The 21,700-nt window shown below is 35.9% G+C and overlaps 1 protein-coding gene across 1 annotated transcript; it reads left to right on the top strand.

The window, feature by feature from the left end:
• Nucleotides 1-117: 117 nt before the first annotated feature.
• Nucleotides 118-21,427, top strand: lars1b (leucyl-tRNA synthetase 1b). The gene is made up of 32 exons (XM_007552812.2): nucleotides 118-254; nucleotides 518-639; nucleotides 1,134-1,221; nucleotides 1,619-1,699; nucleotides 2,074-2,211; nucleotides 2,360-2,521; nucleotides 2,694-2,806; nucleotides 3,293-3,356; nucleotides 3,601-3,689; nucleotides 3,989-4,214; nucleotides 5,287-5,374; nucleotides 6,222-6,298; nucleotides 6,430-6,483; nucleotides 6,594-6,734; nucleotides 7,020-7,097; nucleotides 7,233-7,318; nucleotides 7,519-7,584; nucleotides 7,822-7,904; nucleotides 9,085-9,223; nucleotides 9,557-9,769; nucleotides 10,553-10,610; nucleotides 11,601-11,664; nucleotides 12,880-13,063; nucleotides 13,487-13,577; nucleotides 14,330-14,470; nucleotides 15,174-15,314; nucleotides 16,712-16,822; nucleotides 16,991-17,101; nucleotides 17,956-18,060; nucleotides 18,954-19,049; nucleotides 19,244-19,376; nucleotides 20,653-21,427. The coding sequence occupies exons 1-32, from the start codon at nucleotides 249-251 to the stop codon at nucleotides 20,856-20,858; spliced, it is 3,555 nt and encodes a 1,184-aa protein (XP_007552874.1). The 5' UTR covers nucleotides 118-248; the 3' UTR covers nucleotides 20,859-21,427.
• The last annotated feature ends 273 nt before the right edge of the window (nucleotides 21,428-21,700 follow it).

Below are 21,700 nucleotides of genomic sequence, written 5' to 3'. Positions count from 1 at the left end.
TTCACATATTATTTTAACATTAGCAAAACTTTCTATATTTAAATCAAAATAGTGGTCAGCTAGATGTTTTTCAAAGTAAACGCTTAAGACCTCGTGGAGACTGCATTACCCAGAATGCTCTGCGGAAAGCCGATTGTCTGTGTCATCATCCAGACGCCGGTGGCGTGGATTTCTCTTATCATTGGAGTTTTATATTATTTCCTCTCTTTAATCTACAGAAAAGCACGTTGTTGTCAAATTGTTACAGAATGACGGTAAGTTCTAAGCATGTATTCCAGAGTGATTTGTACTTTTAAAGAGTAAATGAATACACTTTCCATCTTTATGTGTGAACTTATTGTAGCTGAATGCTACTTTAGCTAGCATGAGCTCCCGAGCCAGCTGCCTAAATCTTATGCCAAAAATGAAATCAATGTCGTTATGTTTGCTATTACATTATCAACACGAGGTTACTGATATTTTAAATAGTTGAGAATTTTCTCCAAGAAATAAATTCTTGCTTAACATTGTATTCAAGGAACGAAAGGGAACAGCCAAGTTGGACTACTTGAGAAAGATTGAGTTGGAAATCCAGGAGAAATGGGAGAAGGAGAGAGCATTTGAGAATGACGCACCGTCAACTGTTGGAGAAACTTCAAAGTGAGTAGCTGCTGTCACTGTCATTTAGTTTGCCTTGAAAATTTGCTTTGTTGAGGTAACAAAACGGATATTTTATAGTGTACGTTAAATACAATATTTCTTCTGCAAATGTTTCTCGTATTGTGATGAATATGTTGTCATTATTATATTATGGCGCCTGTTGAAGTGAAAGAGAACATAGGTACAGAGAGAATACATTTAATTAAACAGGTACGTCAGCAAATGATATGTCAAAGCAAACAATTTCACACTAAAAAGCAGTTAAACAAACTTTTACATGACACCCAGATCATATGTTTCTGTTAAAAAATTACAGAAATACCATCAAATGTGAAATATTAGGGTGACTTTTTTTTTTCATTTCAAGATAAAAATCAAATAACAGCTTCAGTTATAAATCTGTTACTGTCTGGTGTAAGACCCCAGTTACCAAAACAAGAAGAGACTAAAAGGTCTTTCTTTATAAGTTTAATTTTCTTTATTTTTTTTTACAGCAAAAACAAGTACTTTGTCACCTTTCCTTATCCGTATATGAATGGTCGATTGCATCTAGGCCATACCTTCAGCTTGTCAAAGTGTGAGGTAAGTTGGATACTCGGACTAAGGTGGATAGAGAAATGAAATTCATCCTGTTCACTTATTATCACAAATTATTAGCAGTTTTTTAAACAACTGTATTACCTGTAGTAAATTCAAAAATAAGGTATGGAAGAAAGAAATCACTGTGATTCTAATGTTAAAACAAATCAGAATCCTGAGCTTAATTTGGTTTTAATTGCAAATTATTAGTTTAATGTTTAATGGACTGTTCATAGAAGTGTGTCTTCCTAAGAAATGTATTGATTGTGCAGCGTGCCCTTGGTTGAAATAATATATTACATAAAAATATTCCAGGATGCTGTGTGTCTGGTAGCTTGAAAATGTTAAAGATCTTCCACTTTTTCCTCTGAGCTTCTCTTGTTCTGATTTGTTCCTCCAGTTTGCTGTTGGCTACCAGTCTCTGAAGGGGAAGAACTGCCTCTTCCCATTTGGTCTGCACTGCACAGGAATGCCAATCAAGGTTGGCATCTTCTTCTTATTTTCATTTTTAGCTACTACAATCTGACTTTGCTTTTACTTTAAACATTAATAGTATAAGAATTCCCACCAGGAAATTAATGTAAGTTGCATTATGCAACAAGGTTTTATTTATTCAATGTAGTGAATAAATGTAGTGAATCTGATTGAAGTAGATCAATCAGATTCAAGTACTTGTTGAATCTGAATGTTTTCAACAAAGAGTTTTATGAAAGTAGGTTGCGTTATCATCACATTGGCATTTCTGCTCCATGTAGTCCACTTAAATCAATCAATAATATGATCTTCATTTCCATCACCAACTCTGTTTTAAAGCACCCACAAGCTATCTCTCATGCATTGTGTTCACTCTATTAGGCCTGTGCAGACAAGCTGAAGAGAGAGATGGAGCTGTATGGAAACCCTCCCCTGTTTCCAGATGAGGATGAAGAGGAAAAGGAGAAACCCAAGGCTGCTGATGAAATCATCATCAAGGACAAAGCAAAGGGCAAGAAGGTTGGGATCTTCTGACAGTTGAAATAATTTCCTACATTAAAATTGTGTCTAAGTGAAAACTGAATGGTATTCTATGTTTGTGTTTGTATGTATTTTTTTAACTGCTTTCATGTAAACTGTTTCCACTGACTGAAAATCTCTTTGTCAGAGTAAAGCGGTGGCCAAATCTGGATCTTCCACATACCAGTGGGACATCATGAGGTCTTTAGGCCTAAATGACAATGAAATTGTCAAGTTTGCTCATGCAGAACATTGGCTGGAGTACTTCCCTCCTTTGGCAATCAAAGACCTCAAACAAATGGGAGTCAAGGTGACTAAACATATAAAACTATTGCTTGCAACTGTGTTTTTCCATTTTGTTTATACTCAAAGTAATTAGATTTATATAAATCTGAACTCATTGTGCTTTTTGCCCTTTTTTTGTTGTATCATTGAGGCAAATGACTTTCATCAAAATTTCAATAATCTGTGTTATTCTGTAGGTGGATTGGAGGCGGTCTTTCATCACTACTGATGTGAATCCCTTCTACGACTCTTTCATCAGGTGGCATTTTCTCACCCTGAAAGACCGGAAGAAGATCAAGTTTGGCAAGAGGTGCATTTTTAATCAGGCCTTTTTGAACAGTTGCACTTTTGTTCAATTGCATAAACCTATACAGTTTTTATTTCTTACATCAGTTGAATTTTACTGCTTAGCACAAATTTTCTTGATTTGTTCATGTTTTGTGAGGTTACAGACAGAAACTTTTAACATTGTTCAGGAATTTGAAAATTTACAACATGGTGTTGAAATGGAAGAAAATCAAAGGGTGTTTTCAAAATTTAAAAAATCATAAAGTTTGGAGTGCATTTTATGTTTAACTCTTTTTGCTATGATACATTTGGAAAAAAAAATCAAACTTACCAAGACATGGCTGTCCATCGAAACTGACAACATGTTGTCCTGTTCTGTGCTGTCTTCCTTTTTACCAGCTGAATATAAAACCAATTTCATAGAATGTTTATGAAAAATAAAGGATGACAACTAACTTTAAAGTTGCTTCAATGGAGTTTGGTATGAATATCGTTTACCTCTCTACAGGTACACCATCTACTCTCCCAAGGACGGACAGCCATGCATGGATCATGACAGGCAAACTGGGGAGGTATGCACATTGTGCTTATTAAAATATCAAACACCAAATTCAAAATGTTGTAGTGCACATCAACAATGTTTATTCAATTTACTATGCATGTAAAATATTCAGCTATATCCTAACACCAGTTTATCTAAACTGAAGGCTTGTGATTCCATGTAAATTTGTTTTTCATTTAAAGACATCAAGTGTAACCTTTTTCACACTATGATGACCAAAGTGTATCATTTTGTTTCATTTCTGTCATTTGCAGGGTGTGGGACCTCAGGAATACACACTCATCAAGATGAAGGTGGTTGAACCTTACACTGCAAAATTTAAATCCAAAGTGTTTTATAGCAGGTAAAATATCATGACTATGGTCTTACTTGCTGTAATATGCATTGTTGACTAAGTAATTATTTTTTTCTTCTGTTTTTTGCACTGCTTTTAAACGCATAATCTTGTAATTTCCTGTTGCCAAATTGCTTGTTGGAACAGAATTGTGTGATGACTCCTCTTCTTTTCTTTTTGTAATTTCCTAGGATTTTTTTTTCTTTTTTTTTTTCAAGCTTATGTAAATAAATCTGAAACTAATATTACTGAATATACTAATTCTTCACAAAGAAGTCAGATTTGAATACTTGCTGTCCTCCCCATAGTGGTATGAAAGGCAAAAACATCTTCCTGGTTGCTGCCACTCTGAGACCGGAAACCATGTTCGGTCAGACCAACTGCTGGGTGAGACCCGACATGAAGTATGTTGCCTTTGAAACGGCCAACGGAGACGTCTTCATCTCCACCAGGAGGTCTGCCAGAAACATGTCCTTCCAGGGCTTCACCAAGGAGAATGGAGTGGTGCCAGTGATCATGGAAATACTTGGGCAGGTAGAGAGCCTGTTATGTTTTGCACCCAACAAACACAAGCGATACTAAAATAATAATCAAAAGCCTAGATGAATGAGAGAAAGGCAGGAAACAATGTTGACAGGTTGCCAGACTAATTTGCATTTTGATTTGAGAGATAAATTATTTAATTAAGAAACAAAGCCTCAATATCTGACATGTTCTAGATCAAAATAACTCCAGGACATCAGTTATACAAAAGAAGTGATGAACTTATATTTTCACATTTATTCAGAGTGAAAAGAAAGGTTCTACGTGGCTGAAGAGAAGAAGGTTTTGAATGATCAAAAGGCTACCTTGGTCAGTCTGATGAGCTCAGACTGACCCATTTCAGGCTGTTCTCTGCACTCCATTCAGAGAATTCAGCTCCTTGTCAGAGTGACATTTCCTCTCAGACTGCACAAATGGTAATCATCCATTCTGTGTGACGTAGTTCTGACTGGTGTTGAAATGCTGTGAAAAAACCACATGCTTATGATGAAGATCAGCAAATGACCCCTTTACAGATTAGGATTCAGTCTGTTACTGGGACCCTGGGGAGATGGAAGCTCATGAAATTGGGTTATTGTTGTTAGGGGAATTGAAATCTGAACATTATTTTAACTTCATCCACTACCAGCCTTTCCATCAAGGAAGAGGGTATTTATTAACATCTGCTTTTAAGACAGAGATTTCAGTAACTGGCTTAAACTTGCCTCCAGTAATTGAAATGAAACTTACTCTATTTTAAAGTTCAAATCTATACAATCACAAGCTAGAGCTGAGATCTTGTCTAACTTATGAAGTTAACACTTTACATGGAGGTTGTAGCTTTCAATCATAATGTTCTTAATAAGATTTCAAACTTTGTAAAAGTGTTTAGCAGCCATATATAAATGTAAATGCATCTAAAATATAATCTCTTTTGATGTAAACATAATAATTTGCTGCTTGTTAGTTGTGTCTGAGTTTCTTATAAACATGAACTTTGAATCAGAAATTTGAACTGAATTTAAATATCTGATTCTTAAAGGAGCACAAGTTTTCACTGACATGGCATGGCTTCTCTGTTTAGGACATCCTTGGCTGTGCCCTGAGTGCTCCTCTGACCTCCTACAACATCATCTATGCTTTGCCAATGCTCACCATTAAGGAGGACAAAGGTATGAGTCCTTCAGAATACATGAATGCAGTTCTTTACTGCATTCATTTCTACTAGTCCTTTTGCCAGTGTTGCTCACAATGCCAAAAATGTGCACTTTTATAACAGTTTTCTAGAGCTCTTATATTTAGGCAGTTTAGCTGTCATGGGCTTCTTTGGTTTTTTTCGAACATTGTTTTTTTTTTTTTTCTTGCATTTTTCAATGTTTAAGATATATTTCAAATTTGCATTATATTTTATAAATCAGATGAAAACTTTTATAATGATATTAAATTAAGAGGAACTGACTACAAGTGCCCTAAACACTTTCGTCACAGGTTAATGTAAAAAACATGAAGGGGTTTGAATCCTTTAAAAGGTCAGTGCATATAGTGATGTCCTGATGACATACTGAATGTTTTTCTTTTTTTTCCACTTGGAGTGTAATTGGTTCCCCAAATAGACCTTTATTATTGCAGATATTTTATTTTTAGCATTTGTTGCTGAAAAGCTGCTGTTTGCTCCTAAGTAATTCTTTGTCCTGTTGATGGATTTCTGTAAATATTCATAAATTTAATTTCTGAATCACTAAACCGAAATGTCACAATATCCATATGAATAATAATGACTTTCTCATGCTCAATCTGTCATCTTGTCTTGAAGGGTTATGGAATGTAATGAGCAACAGTAAATGAGATCATGTTTGTGTGTCCTTTTTCACAGTTCGTTTGTTGCTCCAGTGCTTGCTGCACAGCAGATAATGAAATGTGGCAGCATGGGGCATTTATTAGATTTGGAACCAAGTAGAATGAAATAAATTAGTTTTGTTCATGTGCATTTTCTTGCACTTTTCTTCTCCTCGTCTCCAGGTACTGGGGTTGTTACCAGCGTGCCATCTGATGCTCCTGATGACATTGCTGCTCTCAGGGACATCAAAAAGAAACAGGTGACATAAACTTCTGCTCTAAGAGAATAACACCTATGTGAATCTTTTTCTGCTTAAATAATGTCTGCTGTGCAATTCATTGAGAATTCATAGAAACAATAAATAATTATTAATTCTTGCATTTTCTACAGGCTCTAAGGGAAAAATATGGAATTGAGGATAAGATGGTGTTGCCTTTCGAGCCGGTAAGCAACTCTTTTAAAAGTAATTTTGGTTTCACTTAGACTGAACATATTTATTTAATGGTACTTTTCAGTGTAACATTATTTATCATTTTTAAATGCCTACACCTCAGGTCCCCATCATTGAAATCCCAGGCTTTGGAAACCTTTCAGCCCCTCTCGTCTGTGATGAGCTGAAGATCCAGAGCCAAAATGACAAAGACAAACTGGCTGAAGCCAAAGAAAAGGTTTACCTGAAGGGATTTTATGAAGGGGTAGGTTTCAAACAACTACAGGAGGATTTAACTTTAGGTTTGAAGGGTTTCTTTATAAATACTGGGTTGAATATAAAATTATCCACTGATGTTTGTATTTCTTTCAACTGGTTTTGACAGTTTTTTTTTTTCTTAAGAGCTTGTTTTGTTCCATGTCACAGTCATGCACACAATTCCTGTTTGTCTTGAAACTCTACAGAGACATTGCCCACTTAATGATGTGAGAAGTTTTAAAATAATTACATTTCCTTAATATTAATGAACCTTTGTGAATAAATGTCTCAGATCATGCTAGTTGAGGGATACAAGGGGCAGAAGGTTCAAGATGTGAAGAAGCCGATCCAGAGGATGATGGTTGAGAAGGTAACATGTTTAACTTCATCTGGATTTAGTTCTTTATACGTCTGTGCACAGATGTGTTAGTGTGGGGGGTTTGTATAATGCATGTTTTTATATTACTTTACAATTCTCAGTTTGTACAATGTTTATCTGTTACAGGGTGAGGCCTTGATTTACATGGAGCCTGAGAAACAGGTCATGTCACGTTCAGCTGATGAGTGTGTGGTGGCGCTTTGTGACCAGTGGTAAGAGCAATCTTTGTTATATAGAATTGTATTTTTGTCATTTGAATACATTTTTATTTCTATTTATGGGTATTGAGTGTTTTGAATTTCATCTAAGATACATGCTTTAATTGGTTCATTCATTCTAAAGAATTTCATATTTGTGATTTGCTTCAGTCTCTGAAAAGATCAATAAAACTATTGCTTTGGTATTTGAACAGGTATTTGGACTACGGGGATGCTGAGTGGAAGCAGCAGGCCAATGCAGCCCTCAAGTCACTGGAAACGTAAAAACAATGACTTCTTTATCTAAATATTTTTTTGTTTTGTGTGGTTTGAGTCCACTTCTCAGGGGTCTTATAACAAGTCAGAAATGCTTGTTTCCTATAAAGGAAATGCATATTTATCTCCAGTGTTCTTAGGGTTTTTTTTTTTAAACTGTTGGAAAAAAAATATGAAAAGGTAAAACACTGCAAGGCCAAAATAATTTACCTACTCTGTATTTTTTGTGTACAAAATTCTAGATTTTGTGAGGAGACTAGAAGAAACTTTGAGGCAACTTTAGCCTGGCTGCAGGAACATGCCTGCTCTCGTACCTACGGACTTGGTAGGTTTACAGTTTTGTGTAATGGGTTCAATAACATGAAAAAATCCCCATAATTCTGTTTCTTCCTTGTTTCTTGTTCACCTGACATGCAACCATGTAAAAGATGGAAGAGAGCAGTGTGACACCTGAAAGTTTCAAACTGCTGTTTGTATAAAGGTGTTTTGTCTACAGATGGAGACAAAGGCCTGGTCACAGAGCACCTAGCACTAGCTTGTGCTCCTGCAGGAACAGATGCAGTATGGAGCCTAAATAAAATGCTAAATATATCCTGCATTCTTGTAGATTCAAATAAAATGTTTTATTAAAGTTTTTTTTCTAAAATAAGTAAAATATTTGATAAATGTGATTACAGTTAGTTTTATAATTTGAGGACATAAAACTGCATTTGATGTAGTAAAATCGTTACTATAGAAATAATCTACTGTTTCTGTAAGGACAATACAGAAATAATAGATTTTGTTGCATTTATTGAAATCTCAGTACTGTGAGAAAATATCTGTCTGTTGTTTTTGGCTAAAAATGTGTTGCTGCTTAACAAGCACAAATAGTAGTCTAAAAATAGCAATTACAATCAGCTATTTGAAGCATTTATACAGCAGTTATTGATGCCCTCAAGGAGCTAATAGTGGGAAATGGGTCAAAAAGCTTAAATAACAAACACATTAATTCAGATTTTTAAGCTGCAAATATTAGAATATTGGAGTTTCTTGTTGCTTGTCACATGGTGCCTAATTGTTTTTCTCTAGTATGGTAACTGATACGATTATTTTCCATCATTACTTGTAACACAAAAAGATGAGCCAAGAGGATCTGGAACTAAAAACAAACTAAACATGGATTTTTGCTCCTCTTCCCCATAGCTTTGTTTTTAAAGTATAAAATCCAGGTTATCTGTCATAACAGCTGTTTAGAGATTACTTGTGGTTTTGTCTTCTGGCATCACCAGATTGCATCGCTGTTTATTTTAGGAAGGATTACACAACTCAATCCAAATCTCTGGTTGTCTACCAAGAATTCTTTTGTCTGAATGTGAACCAAGTGACTGCTAATTTATTTAATTAGCAGTCTTAATCATTTAATCAGTACAAAGTAATGAATATTATTTTGTCTTTAAAGTATTTTTGTTGTGTATATCATTGGTTGTCTGTCTGTGTGTGACTCTGTCCCGTGGTTACCATAGGAACACGACTGCCTTGGGACGAGCAGTGGCTGATCGAGTCTTTATCGGACTCTACAATCTATATGGCTTACTACACTGTAGCCCACCTCCTCCAGGGAGGTGTGCTGAACGGACAAGGGGACTCTCCACTGGGCATCAAGTAATTATTCGCCACACACAGACCTGCACTTGAAGCAAATATTGAACTTGAAGCTATTTATGTCTGTTTTTTTCCACTCTTTGTCTTTTTTTTTCTCTGCAACAATCAACCAGACATTTTATTCCAGAGAGTTAGAATAGAGAAAACTCTTTAAAAATATCTTCTAACAAATGAAGAAAACTGATGCTGGAATCCACAACTTCGTATCACTGAAGTTTACTATAAGCACCTAAATACATCGCTCTCTCAGCAGAATACCAGATTCGTTAAAGTTTATAGTCACCCCATTATTCTGTTCCTCCTGCCCTTAGCCATGATTTCCTGCTTTGACAGGCCAGAGCAGATGACCAGAGAGGTGTGGGACTTTATCTTCTTTAAGTCGTCTCCTTTCCCCAAGACCGACATCCCTAAGGAGCATCTACAAAGGCTGCGGAGGGAGTTTGAGTACTGGTACCCGGTGGATGTCCGTGTGTCTGGAAAGGATCTTGTGCCCAACCACCTCTCCTATTACCTGTATAACCATGTAGCCATGTGGCCCAAAGACAGGTGAGTTTTTCCTGTTTGACCTGCCGGTATAATGCAGGTTAAACTTTTAGAGTTTTATTTATTTAGTTTAAAGTTGGGAGTTGTAGTTAACATGAAAAATGTAAATGAAAACAATGCCTTTCAAAAAAGACTTTGATTTTTAAAAAATATTTTAAATCAAGTTCTACACACACTGTAGAGGCCTACAGCTGGAATATAGCCAGTCTAAATTCACTGCAGTTCATCTTTTCTCTTGTGAGAATAATGTTGTCCATTATTTCCGGACTAAAATTCACAAGCATTAAAAAATCATCATCAGGTTTTAAATCATCATCAGGTTTTAAATCATCATCAGGTTTTAAATCATCATCAGGTTTTAAATCATCATCAGGTTTTAAATCATCATCAGGTTTTGTCGTGGTTGATGCAAACTGTTACAGATTTCAGCCACTCCAATGTGTACCGTTATGAATGTGTTCTTTGTTTTAATATCACATTTGTGTCAATGTTTACCATTTATTTCCCCTGTAATGCCTATGTGCCGAAAACATTTCTATCCTTCGGAGTAGTTTCTTAGAGGGCCATTGCTGATGTAGCAGATGAAGTCTCCAAATGACTTGAAACCTTTTGAATAATGGGGCGTGGAGCGCTAACAGAGCCTTAACTGTATTTTTGTTTTATATTTTTATATCTTTCAACAAAGTTTCAGATGCTGCTCTCCACCATCAGCAAAACGACGGGGGAGGAAATTCATGTTGGAAACCCAACATTAATAGAATTAATGTTTTTTTTTTTCTGTTACAGTGGGAAGTGGCCTCAGGCAGTTCGAGCAAACGGACACCTGCTCCTTAACTCGGAAAAGGTAAGTCAAGCATTTTTAGATCATAATGATCTTATTTTTAGTGATACTAAAGCCTGAAGAGTCTATAAAGCGTTTTTATTCCCCTTTTTTTTATAAAGGCAGCAAATTGTATATTTTGTTTTTATGAAAGATTTAGAAATAAATCTTAGAATGTAAGATTTTTGCTAAATGCAGAATTTAGATAACCATTCTCCGTTTTTGTTTTGCTGTTTAAAATAATTGTTTTTTTTGTGGCTGAAGCTTGAAGTAGTTTGTTTCGAAGCCTTCTAGGGGACACGGGGAAAATTTCTTTTGCATTACCTCGCAATATTTGCTGGTTTATTTTTGTATACAATCACAAATGTCAATTTAAAATTTCAAATGCATATACATTTAAAGAGCCTCAGTGTTTATACTTAACTCTTTGGTGCAAAAAACTGATTTATTCAAAAATTGGTCTATTCACTGCATGTTTATGTCTGTGTGTGTAAGGCTGTGTGAAAACGGCCTGTTAAACCACTCAGACTACCAACAGAAACAAGACACAATCAAAAATAGTCCAAATAGTTAGGATGTATTTGCTATTTCATTCCTTTTTATTTCTTTCTTATGGAAAGTTTCTGTTTATATCATAGGTTTGTGGTGCATTTCTATCCTAAAGAAAAATATATAAAAATTTCACAAAAATCTATTAACATACATGGAACAACCTCAAAAAGCCTTATATTATCGCAGAAAGTGCGATGACCACTGTAAGAAAGGCTTACAATATTCAACTATGCTGCATGAACTAATCAGTAGTTCATGCGAGGTAACAGAAAACATATTGCGAGGTTCTGCAAAAGAGAAAATTTTCCCCAGTTTCTCTAAAGGGCTCCCGAACTTTGTAAAGTGTTTCAAGTACTTTTTGAAGTTGCTTAGTTTACCGTAATATGTACCTGTTTTTTGGTCATCTGAAGCTGATCATCTCTGTCTGGAGTTCTAATTCAATGCAATTTGTTCTTTTACTAGATGTCCAAATCAACAGGAAACTTCCTCACTCTCAGCCAAGCCATCAGCAAGTTTTCAGCTGACGGTAATGTCAGTTTCTTCATCTATTCTGCATCTTTTTGCATTTTATGTATCATCTTCAATCTTTTCTTCTTTTTCTCCTTATGAGAGTTTTCTTGTCCACTACAATGTATTTTTACACTACATAAGGTATTCCATTGGATTATGTTGTAAACATTTTCTGTCCAACTAGTGGTTATAATTGAACATGAACACAATCATATTCACAGGTTACAATTAGTTGCTCCTGGCTATTATGAGCAGCTTTTTCTTTTTATTTAATTTTTTAAAGCTATTCATAACAGCCCAAAGCAACTCTTAATTGTTATGGTAGTATGTTTGTGTTTGCTTAATTTTGAATATTCTTAAATCATTTAAAAGAACCACAAATAATGCCCAAAGTGTGCAGTTTCTTGGGCCTAACTCATTTTTATTGGCCTTGCGTAGTCAGATTATGTGTCTTAAATCCTAAATCATGCATTCACATAGTTGACTCAAGAGGCTGCCTTCAAAATAGAAACAAAAAAGTGGAGATAATTTTAGGATGCCATGGGGACCAATAAGAATTAATTTGGATATGTTTTAAAAAATCTTGTGTTTGTGTTTGTGTGAACTGCTGCATGTATTACTTAGACCATCATTAAAATATTGAAGTAGAAGCTTCTCTTTCTCCAAAGCCTTATGAATAACAGGGATTAAAGATGCACCAATTTGAAAAGTTGCAATATTTATATCAATATTCAATATTATTAATGCTGTTATGACTTATAACCGATATTTAGCAATGTTGGATATATTTCCCTACTCTTTTGATCGTCGACATTGTTTCTCTGCTTTAATTAAACGTACTGTGCTACAGCACTGTTACATGACCAACCAAACACCACATGACCAAACAAACACCACATGACCAACCCCCCTCCTCAACCTGAAACACATACACAAATGGAAACAAGAGAAAAATGGAAATCAGTTATTAATATCAGCCCACTTTTATTTATGGGACAGACACCCATATGTTAAAAAATAACTAACATCGGGCGTACTGACATTAATGCAAATGCATCATGCATCCCCAGTTTAAATGAAACAAATTATAAATGTAGGGAGTGTTATGTGCGGTGTTTGCATTGTGTATATGCACTAAACACATTTCTTTTAAACACAACCCATTTTTCAGACTACATAATCTAAGTGAAGTTTGTGTTCTGTGTATTTTGCATCGCTTTGCTCTTTTCAGGTATGCGTCTGGCTCTAGCTGACGCTGGGGACACGGTGGAAGACGCTAACTTTGTGGAGACCATGGCTGATGCCGGCATTCTTCGCCTCTACACGTGGGTGGAGTGGGTGAAGGAGATGATTGCTAACCAGAACAACCTGAGGACTGGGCCCGCGGACACGTTCAACGATCGTGTGTTTGCAAGGTATGTGGGAAAATGAGCTGAGTAATGAAGTTTGTAAAGATCAAGAACTTGATAAAATGTTTAAGCTAAGCTAGATGGGATGCATTTCTTTTCATATTATCTGGAATCTGTCTTCACAATAATCTTGACAGTGCATTTCAGAAGGATGTTTTCTCTTAATTTTTTAAAAATAGTTTTGAATTTGATTAAAATTCACCCTAAAACATTTTTGAGTAACATATTTCTTTACTTGCAATTTGTACCTACTAATTATGAGGCACTTTCTGCAATAAGGTTGTCTCTTATAACAAAAGACTCTCATGTCTTTTGCGTTGTGAAAACACTGAAGTTTTATGAAAATGAGCATTCTATCTCCAGAGCAACAGTTCTGCTATTCTTATGTCTTTATATAATATAATTACATGGACTTTATCTTTTCTGCAGTGAAATTAATGCAGGCATCTTGAAGACAGAGCAGCATTATGAGAGGATGATGTACAAGGAGGCTCTGAAGAGCGGCTTTTTTGAGTTCCAGGTAAGTACATTAAGTTTCTGAGAAATATCTTTAGCTCAAAAAATAAGAATGTCTCTAAAGCTTCGAGATTACGCTATTATGAGAAGTGTTATGAACAATTAAAATCTCTGTAATTTTTTCAGAGTATATAAAAATAGAGCAATTAAAATTTGTAAGGCAAGTGTCTAAAGAGCTAAGATCTGTTTGTAAATAGTTTTCAATGTAATGTAGCCTATAATGTTTTTTTTGACGGGGGGGTCACTCTATGAACAAGCTAGTCCACCAACCATTTTTTAACTGATTCAGGAATTTCTTTTAAATAATTGTATTTAAAAGCATATTTTTTTGTTTGTTTTTCTTTATATTAAAAACCTTACCAATACTAATAAAGTTAATCTTAGTAAATCTTTACAACTTCTAAACTGAACATGCTTTGCTGTTAATGATGCGGATTCTAAAGGAATGCCTCATGAAATTCTTGGTTGAAATTGAGAAACAACTGAGTGATGCATCAGGGGAATGACTCTGATTAACACAATTTTGTGATATGCAAGTCTGATCAGCTTTGACAGAAAACACCTTTATTTAGATTTGTTGCTGTTGGATCGTGCTACTAAAGAACACACTGATCCTTGCAGATCTGTTTTCTTTCCATCTCCTTTTACCCTTTCATTTATCCATTTCTAGGCACTTTTCAGGGATAGTTCTAGTTTTGTTGTTGAAGCATTGTGCACAGTTGTGGATGTTTAAAACTGTCCATGTTTTTGCTTTAGGCATCTAAAGATAAGTACCGTGAGCTGGCTATTGAAGGCATGCACAGAGACCTGGTCTTCCAGTTCATAGAGAGACAAACACTGCTGCTGGCCCCCATCTGTCCACACCTCTGTGAATACACATGGAGTCTACTGGGCAAGGTAGGTAACAGACTTTTGGCATGTCTCTGTTTTACGTGTTCACAGTGTGCTCTCAGGGTATAAATCTGGCTTTGATTCTCTCCTCCCATCCTCTCTTCGGGCTTTTTCCTCGTCATAGACTTTTACATACAACAGAGAAATGCAGCCAACCAAAACGGGTCACCGTAATGTGTTAATTTACATTCATGAAGAGCACCTGGGATCGGAAAGCTTAAACTCCCATGTTCACGGCTGGCCTGCAGTAGCACTTGTTCCCACTGCTCATTTACTGGTGTGAAATGGCTACTGACAAGATCCCAGTGGTGAAATCCAAGTCTGCTGGGAGCCTGTCTTCACACTGAGCCGTTTCCTCTGCACTTACTGCTACACGCTTCCTGTAGCACTGAGAGCCATGAATATTTTTAACACTCAAATTTGTGAATATAAAAGAGAACTGCTGTGTTGGAGATATGTTTTTCAGTTGTTGCTTAGCAACAACAAAAGAGCCCCCCTCACCTACCTTTATTTTCCCCTGATCCTGTGCTTGGTACCACAAGCTGAAATCATATGTTGTTTTTCCACACGCTCAAGCACAACTGAGTCCTGCTAGGGCAATTACATAAGCACTGTGGCTTTTGATTATGTAATTGATGAGACCAGTTTTTGTTTCCACTTTTTTAAAATAAGAATCTCCTTTCACTCGTCTCCTGCTTGCCTCTCACAGACTGGTTCTCTGATGAAGGCATCATGGCCCATGGCCGGACCCGTCGATGAGGTTCTGATTCGTTCTTCTCAGTACCTGATGGAGACGGCACACGACCTCCGTCTGAGACTCAAAGCATACATGCTTCCTCCCAAAAACAAGGTATAATACGTCTACTATACTAGGTTGTGTCCTACATAAATATGCTTACTAATTCACGGCTTCATCAATTAACCTTTTTATTTATGCTTTTCAAAAACAATTTAATTTTTTTATTGAGAAATCTGCCTAGTTGCATATCTTTTTTTCTGTTTTGTAGATCACTCTCTCGTAAATTCTGGAGTTTTTAGTTTATCCTTTGACAAAACTAACACAACACAACTGGCTTTAGGGAATTTAAATCAAAACCACCTATGTTGTTTATCATTATAGATCAGTTAACAATGAATAAAATGTCTTACTCAGATAGGTATTAAATGTAAATCGTAAGGATCTTGAAAAGGCTTCACATTTATTTTAACGTTCTGAAACGTGTAAGATGTTGCACGTTCTTTACATTGTAGATATGATGGCTCTTTGTAAGAGTAAAAATCTATTTTAAAATTAATAACACTCTTTTCATAGTTTCTTTTTTTTCTTGTTGAATGAAAACCAAACCTTTTGTTCACAAAAACTCCAACAGCCAGAAACTGGAGGCTGAGTGTTTTTTCTCTGTCAACAGATGTTTCACAGTTTATTATTGTTGAAGCACAACAATGAGGAAAAAATGAATAATAAAAAAAAACGACTTCAGACTAGAGAGGGCTTTTGTTTAAATGAGATTTTTTTTCTTGACCATCAGGGTAAAAATAATGTATTATGATTTCAGAAGCAAAATGAAACAAGAAGAAATGTTGCTTTGGGGTTTCCTTTATTTCTCTGTGTGTCACTGCCTGAAATGCAGCAGTTGTGGATTATTGATGCCGAGCTTCCTGCAGCATCTGTTATCCTTTTAGATAAACCAAGAGTGTTAAGTCTTGTGTTGACAATGGAAAAGTTTCTGTTCATTATCTGGATTTCTGCAGCTGAGAGAGAAAAACAAAGCAGGTACTGACAGTGTATCTAAGACAGGCGATATCTTGGGCTCCCATGCTGAAGTTATTGATTTGTTACCAATGTTTTGGGAGCACAGGGGCAGAACTGGAAGAGAACAGGAAAAGAAGGAAACAAACAACTGGAAGGACTGACTTCAATTTTATGACATGGTTTCATATTTAATCTTTGTTAGAAAGTAGAGATTTCTGATAATATATTTCATATTTTTTCCTCACATGAACCTTTTCGCCATCATGACTCATGTGGTACAGTCTGTATGTAGGCAGCTGCCATGTACTTTAAATGAACAGATCACTCACTAACGAGCATCAAAAAGCATATGTATTTGTTATATCATCCTAAGTAACCCCAAAGTTGTATTCCATTGCAACCACCTTGTGTTGTGAGTTACCAACGAATCAATCACATCTAAAAGGTTGTTTTTATTTATTTTTTTTCTTAAGTGCATTTTTCTCTTTTCATAGAAAGGTGACTCTAAGCCCCCTGCTAAGCCGTCCCACTGCACTATTTATGTGGCTAAGAGCTACCCTCCATGGCAACACAGCGCCTTATCTCTGCTCGGCAAGCACTACAAGGTAAAAATAAATAAAATAAAAAAACCTTCCACAGAACAATGTTTGTTTGCTCTTTATTTTTTATATAGTTTTGCTTAAGACACGGTGCAAGTTGATGCTGGGGCTCATTCAGCTGTTCACACTCAGCTTTTGTTTAAATCTGTAGCACCTCTTTGTGTTTGTGACCAGAGCAACAACGGGATCCTGCCAGACAACAAAGTCATAGCCAGCGAGCTGGGAGCCCTGCCTGAGCTGAAGAAGTACATGAAGAGAGTCATGCCATTTGTTGCCATGATCAAGGTATTTATTATTAGTTTTAAGGGTCACATTGAAAGTGCACTATTCAGGCTTTTTCTGGCAAATACCAGTTTTTGATTCTGATTTTGACCAATTCTCATTTTCATTGATTTAAGGCCTAATACATGTAACGTGAAACTAATATGGTGTAGGGTTTTTGATTGATTAAATATTTCAGAAAAGATGCAATCTTGAGATTTATCCCTGCTAATGCATAAAAACTATATTTTATTTATTAATGCAAGGCTGTAGAATTTGACAGATTTTTTGTTCAGTTTAAATCTTTACTCCAAACTTTCACAAACACATTATCTTTCATCATTGAGATATAGTCTCACTTTGAAGTGTCTCCTGTGGTAGGGCTAAGGTAGCTAATGTTTTGTACCGACTGTATATGTTATTATAATACATAGTCAGTGCACAGCATCCAATGGAGGACGGAACTATTTAATACCTGTACTGAAATGTCATCAAAGATTGTGCTTTTCTTATCTCATTTAGAGCTTAACTATATATATATATATATATATATATATATAATATGTGTATTTGATTAAAGCAGCTAATAATAATGCTGATCAAAGGCATTTCTCTTTTAAAAATGTATGAGTCACTTCTCTTAGGTGTGTTAGTCTTTATTCAAGTGATCAAACAGAATAACCGTGGTAATATTTATGATAAACTTCTTTATTTATTTATGGCTCTTTATGTCTTTTAAGCTCATCCTGCAGATACATGGTGTACATTTATAGTAAAGTGTCCCGTTTCCAATAATTATTTTCTGCAGCTGAGTTGTTAGTACTTTTAGCATTATATTCACATCCAACTTTCTGTGTGATTGCGTCTGTGTTTTTTAGGAGAACCTGGAGAAGAACGGGCCCAGGGTCTTGGATCTAGAGCTGGAGTTTGATGAGCGAGCGGTTCTCATGGAGAACCTGGTGTACTTAACTAATTCTCTGGAGGTCTGTGACTTCACTCTCTTCAGATTCAACACAAACAAAATTTCATCTGTTCTTGCTCACAATGCTTTATGATTTTCAGTCTTCTGTGACCAAGCTGGCAATGATTATCTGTAATATTTATCTATAACCAACTTTATTTTTCTCCAAAAGGCTTAATACTGACAAATAAATAAACCTGCAACTCCAGATAATATATTTTTTTTTACAAACTAGCACATATTTGAAAATTAAACCTATATGTTTGCACAGAAACTAAAAGGCTAACCTAGAATTTTCGTGCGTTTCAAGGACTGGATTACATGGTGTATTTCTTGCTGCACAAACCAGTAGTTAGACAAAGGTCCCATCAGTGATACTTCACTAAGAAAAGAGCGGTCAGCAGAGAAGAGGTGTAGATGGTTAAATGACTTCAGTTTGCTGCTTTAAAATGGCTTCTGCTGAACTCAGATCACTGGGGAGCTGTTGCTTTCTAAGTAATAAAGTGGCCTTAGATTGCTCCCAGCCTGTCTACATGGATAAAAATAATGGTAAAATGCAGAAGCCAAATTCCATCCTATGCAAAGCATGCTGGGTACAGCGTGCTTTGCATAGGAAACTAAATGAGCAAATGGTGTAAAAAAAAAAAAAAAAAACTTTCTGTCTTGCAGCTCTGTTCAGTATTCTGTTTTACATCTAGTTTAACTTCCAGTTGCTGTTTTCACTCCAAAAATACAGAAAATGTGTGACATTCTGGTGTAAGACCAGGCGATAAGTCTGGGATTACTGTTTGAGTCTAGTTAACGCTGCCAGTCTGTGCCAGTAGAGCAAACACACAAAACATCTAAGCAGTGCACCGTTGTGGTTGGTCTGCTCAGCTGTGCACTGATATGTTTTCTCCTGTTTCCCCCCTGCAGTTGGAGCAGATTGATGTCTTATTTGCATCAGAGGCTGATGACAAAGTGAAGGAGGATTGTTGCCCTGGGAAACCGTTCAGTGTGTTTAGATCAGAGGTAAAGGCTCCTGATGTGTAATGGATGCTAAAAAAATGACAGAAAATGGTTATTTCTGAATGTTTTATGAATGTCAGCAGATATTATTTTTTATGTTCAACTGCAGGTTTGTTTGCATACATGATGCATCATGTTGTCTTTATGTTGATGATTAACAAAATTATAACAAAATAAACTTTGTTGTTCTTTCCAAGCCTGGAGTCGCCATGTCCCTGGTCAACCCTCAACCAGCCAACGGCCTGTTTTCCACAAAGCTGGACATCCGGCAAGGAGACAGCAAAGACACCATTGTCCGTCGACTTGCCAAAGTCAACAGACTCATAAAAGGTCAGCAGCACATTTTGAAACTCAAAAGCTTCTTATTATAAGTCTGTATTTTAGAGAGCATAAACGTATTTACTCTGTTTAGATAAAATAATCTGTAAACCGGAGAGTCTCTTTGGAGCTGATTCATATTTTTGGTTTGTCACACCTCCTGGTGGATAAGCAAATTCAGATGCGTGTTGTTTACAAATCTGCCTTGGAAATGACTTCCCTGAGCCTTTGCCATCTGCCAGTATAGAAATGTAGAAAACGGAAATTGTGCATTCACTAGCCTTTTGACCTTTTTCCAATCTAAACTGTAGCTAGATGCATGCTGATTGCTGAAATTACCCCTGAGATGTGCCTACAGCTTGGAAGTCCAGCTGTTACAAATTTAGTTAGATTAGGTCAATGAAGCCAGAATAGCATGCAGTCTAAAGAAAATGTCATTGTGCTGCGTTAGTTTGTGTTTTGTAATTTATTCTTTATGTTTAAACCATTAACCTGACAGGCACTGCAGATAACAGTTAGCCTTTATGGCTAAATCTGGTATGATTTGGTGCAGGACTGAAGAACTCCCTTTAATTTGTTGATACTAAAACATCTATTTTTTTCATCTTTCTTAAGTAGAACCCCATATTTTTTGGTCTATAAATGCATCAACCCAATGTAGTTTGAAATCATAACATCCAGATGGGTATAATTCAGAATCTGCCATTCAAGCTTTAAAGAAAAGCCTGAAATGACTTGGAAGAGCCTAATCACTGCATTTCTCATAAAGAATAAACATAAACCTTAACGAAACCTGTAATGTAACGCAGTTTGAAGATTTATTTAAAGATTTATTATCTGACACTTTTTTGCCCAGCACATATGTACATATTTTTGTTATTAATATCAAAATGGGCTAAAAAACAACTTAACTCACTTGTGTTCAGGTTAATCATTATGGTTTAAAAAACATTTAGGCATGTCTGTTAACTATTTGTCTAGGGTTTCTTGACTTTGTAGTCCTTTTTTCTCCATTTCCTTTTCTTTTTTTTCTTTTATGTCTGTCATATTTTTTATTGGGGTTTTTATGATCACTCATGTAATCTTGCACAACACTTCAACTCTGTCTGGGGAAAATAAATCAATATGAATTCTCTGTGATTATGTCATCCAGTTAATGACCACATTCTGTTTTATCTCACTTCCTTCCACACTTTGTCTTTTTTGCCTCTTTTCTATTTGTTTTTTTTTTTTAATCTTCATTTTCTGCCTACCTCACTGACTCTTGTTTTCTTAACCTCACCACTAGATCTGTCCAGAGTGAAGCTGATGAGGTATGAGGATCCTGTGCTCGGCCCACGGCGTGTGCCCATACTGGGACAGGAGGAGAAAGGCAAGCTGCCCATCTCCAGCAAATCTGTGTTCAACATAAATCTGGATGAGAAGAAGGTCACTCTGGCTGACAACGGCCTCACTGTAGACATCGGAGATACTTTGGTTTATCTGATTCAATAATGTACAACAGGCCGTCTCACAGGCACAAAGGAGCAGGTTCAGCAGTTTCTTTGTAACATTTCAAAAGTTATTGCAGTTAGAACAAAAGCCTTTTCAGTCAGAAGACGCACAAAAAGATCACTTTTCCTTTACTTTTAATTTGTGGACACCTACAGTTAATTAGAATTGACAGCTAAATAACACCAGAATCTAGCATTTGTTTCACAGTACTAGTACATCAGTCTGCTGTATGAAATAGTCTTTTTTTTAGAAGGTTCAGGTTTGGCAGTTTTGTAAATGGTCAGTCTTTTCCTGTCTGGTATTTTGAGTTTTTAAGCTTTTAAACAATCCACCAGCTCCTCCTCCTCCTCCTCCTCACAGGGTGAGCACTTGTGTTCATTGTCAGGCAGCTCCTGCTGTGATCTGAATGCCTGATGTTGTCATATAAATGGAAATGTGTCTGGTGTTATTTTATACATCAAATGTGAGAGATATCATGTCTCTTCAGCTTGTTGGGCAGCTTTTATATTTTCTAGCTGTCAGTTGTGCTTGTCTGGGTTTTCCACAAAAATAAAAATATTTGAATGTTTGCAATTTGTTTGTCTCTGCTGGTTTATACACTCTAAGCTATAGTAGAAAAATATTCCACATGAGAACTAAACTTGCACCTTTAAATGAATACATTCTCTGCAAAATCCTGTTTGCTTCCTTAATGTTGGCCATAAAGCTGATATGGCTGAATATTATGTGAAGCATAAAGACAGTTTGAATGTTTTGTTTGGTTAATATAATTTATCCAAAAACATCAAATTTCCATTTAAAATGCAATAAATGGATTTTCTCGGTACATTCAGAGAAACAAA

This window comes from Poecilia formosa, unplaced genomic scaffold, assembly GCF_000485575.1.
Source record: "Poecilia formosa unplaced genomic scaffold, Poecilia_formosa-5.1.2 Scaffold3, whole genome shotgun sequence".
Lineage (NCBI taxonomy): Eukaryota > Metazoa > Chordata > Actinopteri > Cyprinodontiformes > Poeciliidae > Poecilia > Poecilia formosa.
The sequence above is the reverse complement of the archived record's forward strand: the minus strand, read 5'-3'. Positions and strand labels throughout refer to the sequence as shown.

Bases quoted from the DNA above. Each gene is read 5' to 3' on its own strand.
- lars1b (XM_007552812.2), top strand. The intron at 1,700-2,073 runs GTTGGCATCTTC...TCACTCTATTAG, and splicing joins GCACAGGAATGCCAATCAAG to GCCTGTGCAGACAAGCTGAA. The intron at 18,061-18,953 runs GTCTGTGACTTC...TCCCCCCTGCAG, and splicing joins ACTTAACTAATTCTCTGGAG to TTGGAGCAGATTGATGTCTT.